Source organism: Jaculus jaculus, chromosome 1 (assembly GCF_020740685.1).
Source record: "Jaculus jaculus isolate mJacJac1 chromosome 1, mJacJac1.mat.Y.cur, whole genome shotgun sequence".
NCBI classification, from domain to species: domain Eukaryota; kingdom Metazoa; phylum Chordata; class Mammalia; order Rodentia; family Dipodidae; genus Jaculus; species Jaculus jaculus.
In genome coordinates, this window is record NC_059102.1 from 107712396 (window position 1) to 107718543 (window position 6148).

Here is a 6148-nt window from a genome sequence, read left to right on the forward strand (position 1 = left end):
AAGCAAGCTCCTTTAACCTCTGAGCCATCTCCTCAGCCCTTTGGGTCTTTTTCAACTACCAAAAGAGCTTCCCTAGGATCTCAGGCTTGCACCAAGTAACCACCCAGTCGGTGGAGGCCAGAGGAAGGGATGCTGGGAGGCATGCAGCAGCGAGCCCACGCGCTGGCGAAGACTGGGCTCCGGGTGGCGGAGGAGGCGGGCTTCTGGCGGGGCGCGGGCCTGGCCGCGGCAGCGGCGGGAGTGGGCGGAGCGTCGGGAGTGGGCGGAGCGTCGCTGGCGGTGGAGCCTCATTGGCCGCTCAAGCCGGCTGCCCCGAGGACGGTCCGGGCAGGACCCGGGAGTACGCTTAGGGGTGCGTGGACTTGAGCCTAAGCCGCAGCCCGACCCCGAGCCCGCCACAGGTAGTGTCGCTCGCGTTCCCTCCTCGCGCAGGGTCTCCCCGCCGCCCGGGCGACCTTCCCCCCCCCGCCGGCGTCCTCCGGGCGGGCGGGCCTTTCTGCTGGGCGTGCTTTCTAGGACCTTCCACACCCCTCCCCCCACCCATCCGTGCCTGAGGATGGCTGTCGCTGGTACTCGAGTTCCCCTCCGAGGCCGCGGACCTCTCCAGCCTTCCCATCTTAGTTCGACCCCAGCATCCCCGCCCACCAGGCCCACTCCTGCCAAAGGGGCGCGTGCCATCTCAGCACAGGTGGGCACTGACCGAGTCCCTGGTCCGAGAAGATCCGGTCTTTTCCCAGGTGGGCACGAATACAGGATAACTGTAAAATAAATAATAAATAGCCCCTCTCTGGGAGGAATCCAGGATGGGGCTCCTGCGCTTTCTGGCAGTTGTCCTTAGTGAATCCCTGAACCTTTCTGATCTCCGCAAAGTGGAGTAAGGCACTCCGACCCCAGGTCAATCCTGGGCAGGAACAGCTTTGTGTGGCCTAAAGGCAGATTGCCGTCTTCAGCCGCGACCACCTCTCCCTGAATCTCACTTTCTTCCTCCTCCTACCCTTGGACACAGACTTCTTCCTTGCAAGGTGGCAGAGGCCTGAGCAAAACGGAACCTGGATGTCCCTGACAGGTCTGCTGGCTCAGCGTCGCGGGGAAGGCTTTCCTAGCCACCGTGGATTTCCCCGCGGCTGGGGACCTGGATGGAACCGTGCTCTTCTGAAAGAATTCTTTGTTCCTCTCCCTGCCCAGGGACAGAGGGAAGGAATGCTAGGAGTTAGGGGATGAGCAGGTGCTATTCTGTTTTGTTGCTGAGTGAGGTCTGGGCTCTGTGGCTGGAAAGGAAGGGATTCCGATCCTGGTAGGAGATGAACTCCTTCGGTTAATCTAGGAAGCTTAAACGCGATTTAATGTTCATTTACTAAATTTACACACTATTTAAATTTTATAGCAATCGCCTTAATAGAGTTTCCATGGTTTTGAGAGTTATAGTTGAGAATAAACAGACGCTTCTCAGCCTGTCTGACACCCTGGGAAGCTGAGCTTCCCCCTCCCTCCTGCTTGAGTGCCCAGCTGGTTTCTGAGGTCCTGGATTGCTGAAGCTCATGGTGGGGTGGACCTTTCTTTTTACATGCTAGATCCTATTCAACATCACCCCGTTGGGCTGTTTTGCATATGAGGAAACAGAGTCCCTCAGCCAGTTCCTCAGTCACTTTGTGGAGAGTCCTGTGTTCCCGTAGCATAATCATCCTTAGCATATCACTCAGTCTGTTGAGTAGCTATTCTAACACAGGCCTAATTCTAGGCTTATGGACCAAGGGAGACTCAAGTTGGTAAAGGGAGAAGGGTTTTGTTTTGTTGAGACAGGGTTTCACTCTGTAGTCCAGGTTCGCCTCGAACTACGGCAGTCCTCCTGCCTCGGCCTTCCAGGTGCTGGGGTTACAGGCATGTGCCACCACACCTGTCTTGAGAAGGCTTTACTTGCAGTTATGGCCAGAATTAGGGTGAGAAGTTCCTACTTACTATCAGCCTTGTCTGCGGGGCACTGTTAAAATTCGATTGAAAAGATGAAGTAAAAGCCAGGAAAGATGCAAATGCCGACTTAACAGTGATGGAACCTTAGGAGCTTTCTGTCTTAGAGACCTCTCTCCTGGTGCCAAGGCTCCAAGGCATTGCCATTCTCAGAAGGGGAAAGGGTACTTTCTGGAGAAATTCTACTTGATCGGAGTCACAGAATGAATTCAGAATGTTTTACAACACTAGCAAAGAATGGGACAGCAGTCACCCAAACTTCCTGCCCTGGGGTTTATGTTCAGTGCAGAGGGACACAGCACAGACATGTCACATGCACATACAGTGGTTGGTGTATGACATGAAAGACAATCATACTGAATGATACTGGGGTTCAGAGGCACCTCCAGAAGGGTTCTAGGTTATTGTGCCTCCGAATAAGAAATTGAGCAGGCAACAGTTTAGCAGAAGCAGAGAGGTTGCCGAGATAGCATGCTTCCAAGGGAGAAGTGGGCTGGGCAGAGAAAAAGTTGTTGAGCAGCTCACATGACAGAGAGAGTACAGAAAGGCTCAGGGCTTTTATGTCACATGGCACGGGCACTCTCCTCACATGCTCAGTCTGTAGTTCTGTATACAACTTCAAACGTCACTTGTCTCATTTGCATTTTAAATCTCCACCTAGGAATGTGCATTTCAGTATTATAATGACACTTGTCACCTTCAGGCTTTGAAGTGGGGGGGTGGTCTTCCAGTCTTCCTCTTTGCCAACTGTTGTTTTTTTCAACATATGTTAATTTTGTAAGACCTTATTGACCTCACTTTCTGCTCTATTCTCCTGCCTCAGGAAGAGTACAGGGATAAACGTTGCTTTATTAAGGGGGGGGGGGCAAGGAGGGCCTTACAAAGGCAGTGATATTTGACAGACCCAGAAGAGGTAAGGATGTGATCCAGAGAGGGGGCGCATCATGAGCAAACCAGAGTTCTTTGACTCCTTGTTCCTTTGACGGTCCATATTACAGAGGTAGTAACCCTTTGTGTTAAGTCAGAATGTCTGGGTTGGTGGGCCTCTGGCTGGCCCTCTACCTCCTCTCACTTGTTCACGATCATTCCATCTGTCACTCTCCAGGGTGATCAACATGCTTCGCTTCCTGGTGCCCCGGCTGCTCTGTCTCCAGGGCAGGGCTGCCCAGTACTCTTCGGCGGCCGCCCTCCCGAGCCCAGTCCTGAACCCAGACATCCGCTACAGCCAGCTGTTTATCAATAATGAATGGCGAGATGCAGTCAGCAAGAAGACCTTCCCCACAGTGAACCCCACCACAGGTGAGGTCATTGGGCATGTGGCTGAAGGGGACAGGGCTGATGTGGACCTGGCCGTGAAAGCAGCCAGAGAGGCCTTCCGCCTGGGGTCCCCGTGGCGCCGGATGGATGCCTCCGAGCGGGGCCGGCTGTTGAACCGCCTGGCCGACCTCGTGGAGAGGGATCGAGTCTACCTGGCCTCACTGGAGACCTTGGACAATGGGAAGCCTTTCCAGGAGTCTTACGCCTTGGACCTGGATGAGGTCATCAAAGTGTATCGCTACTTTGCTGGCTGGGCTGACAAGTGGCATGGGAAGACCATCCCCATGGACGGTGAACATTTCTGCTTCACCCGACATGAGCCTGTGGGTGTCTGTGGCCAGATAATCCCCTGGAACTTCCCTTTGGTCATGCAGGGCTGGAAGCTCGCCCCAGCGCTCGCCACAGGCAACACCGTGGTCATGAAGGTGGCAGAGCAGACCCCACTTTCTGCCCTGTACTTGGCCTCCCTCATCCAGGAGGCCGGCTTTCCCCCGGGCGTAGTGAACATCATTACAGGCTACGGCCCCACGGCAGGAGCGGCCATCGCCCAGCACATGGATGTGGATAAAGTGGCTTTCACGGGCTCCACAGAAGTGGGTCACCTGATCCAGAAAGCCGCTGGCGACTCCAACCTCAAGAGAGTCACCCTGGAGCTGGGCGGGAAGAGCCCCAGCATCGTGCTGGCCGACGCCGACCTGGCTCACGCCGTAGAGCAGTGTCACGAGGCTCTCTTCTTCAACATGGGCCAGTGCTGCTGCGCGGGCTCCCGGACCTTCGTGGAAGAATCCATCTATGATGAGTTTCTTGAGAGAACTGTGGAGAAAGCCAAGCAGAGGAAAGTGGGGGACCCTTTTGAGCTGGACACCCAACAGGGGCCCCAGGTGGACAAGGAGCAGTTTGATCGGATCCTGGGCTACATTAAGCTTGGCCAGAAGGAGGGCGCAAGACTTCTGTGCGGCGGAGAGCGCTTTGGGGAGCGCGGCTTCTTCATCAAGCCCACGGTCTTTGGGGGTGTGCAGGATGACATGAGGATCGCAAAGGAGGAGATCTTTGGACCTGTGCAGCCCCTGTTCAAGTTCAAGAAGATCGAGGAAGTGATCGAGAGGGCCAACAACACCAGGTACGGCCTGGCAGCTGCTGTGTTCACCCAAGACCTGGACAGAGCCATGTATCTCACCCAAGCCCTGCAGGCTGGCACAGTGTGGGTGAACACCTACAACATCGTCACCTGCCACACACCATTTGGAGGCTTTAAGGAGTCTGGCAATGGGAGGGAGCTAGGGGAAGACGGGCTTAGAGCCTACACGGAGGTGAAAACAGTCACCATCAAGGTGCCTGAGAAAAACTCCTGAGGAGTGAGCCCCGGAAGTCCCACCCAGTGCTTCGATACCACAGCCACCCCACCCAGTGGATGCCAAGTTAATTTTAGCCAGAATTACAAACGAACTCTCAGATGGAACCTCAACAAATAAAGCAATGAAATCAGAGCTGTTCTAATTAAAGCAGGGACGGTGGCCGGGCCCAGGGAGCTCTCCCCATTCCTTTCTTGCCTTGCTAATGACCTTTGAGTTCTCTCCATGCAACCTCAGGAGTCTCTGAGAGATGTATTAAAAGCCACTGACTCAGCACTCGGGAGGCAGACATAGGAGGGTGGCTGTGAGTTCAAGGCCACCCTGAGACTACATCGTGAAATCCAGGTCAGCCTGAGCTGACCCTGTCTCAAAAAAAAAAAAGGAATGATGTACTGATCCATGCTGCAACATGAGTGAGCCTTGTAAACAGCATGCTAAGGGAAAGGAGCCAGCCACACAAGGCTGTGGATTGATGACATTTCACAGATTTGAACTTTCCAGACCAAGCAAATCTATAGCGGTAGAAAACAGATCAGTGATTGCCAGGACCTGGGGGAGGACGGATGGGGAATGGCTGCTAATAAATAGTGGAGGCTTTGAGGGAGGTTTTTAAACTGTTCTGGATTTAGACTGCAGTGAAAGGTGCACAACTTGGGAAACGTGCTAATTGGCTGGAGAGCTGGCTTAGCAGTTAAGGCACATGCCTGTGAAGCCTAAGGACCCAGGTTCGATTCTCCAGGTCCCACATAAGCCAGATGCACATGGTACTACATACATCTGGAGTTCATTTGCAGGGGCCAGAGGCCCTGGCACACCCGTTCTCTCTTTCTATCTCTCTCCCCCTCTGTCTCAAATAAATAATTTACAAATCTTTTTTTTTTTAAAAAGAAAATGTACTAGTTGACTACTAGAACTGTATACTTTAATTATGATACACGAATTAATTTCAGTTTAAAATGAAAATAAACTCTGCATTCTATTTACAGATTCATTTTGTCTGAATATTTTCCTGCTGCTGAGTATATCACAGTCTTGGGGCCAGAGAGCAACCAGGCAGTCGTTGAGCCTCCCACCCAGTGTTTCTGTTCTTGCTTTCATTTCCTCTTGGCTGATGACACAGTGCAAATTTAAGACCTGTGGAGAAACGCAGCTCCTGCCCAGAGCAACTCTATATCACTTAGAGCTTCCATTAGCATTCCTTCCCCCACCTCTGCTAAACCACCCTACTCCACAAGCCAAGCCAAGCATCAGGGCCATTCTGACATGCTGCAGGTTTCATTCCTCAAGTGAAGGGAGTTGAGGGAAATCCAGGGCTGCCAGGCTAAGGTCAAAGGCCAAATGCTGAGCCTGCCTCTCCTTGTCTGTTCTAGATCATGGTGCTTACAGATCACCCTGTTCATCTCTTCTACATCCAAATGTCCAGATGATTCTGTCTCATATCTGGACTTGGATTAGGCTTGAAATGGATTCTTTTGTTGGTGGTGGTGGTGTTGGGGGTATATATGTATTGTGAG

The 6148-nt window shown here is 52.9% G+C and overlaps 1 protein-coding gene across 2 annotated transcripts; it reads left to right on the forward strand.

Moving 5' to 3' along the window:
* The first annotated feature begins 264 nt into the window (after positions 1–264).
* Aldh1b1 (aldehyde dehydrogenase 1 family member B1) lies at positions 265–5617 on the forward strand. Of its 2 annotated transcripts, none has more exons than XM_004658306.2 (2): positions 265–401; positions 3071–5617. In XM_004658306.2, exon 2 carries the CDS (start codon positions 3081–3083, stop codon positions 4632–4634), a length of 1554 nt encoding a protein of 517 aa, XP_004658363.2. In that variant the 5' UTR covers positions 265–401; positions 3071–3080; the 3' UTR covers positions 4635–5617. The 2 variants fall into 2 exon arrangements, with proteins under 2 accessions (XP_004658363.2, XP_044998290.1); XM_045142355.1 differs by lacking the exon at positions 265–401 and adding an exon at positions 498–737.
* The last annotated feature ends 531 nt before the right edge of the window (positions 5618–6148 follow it).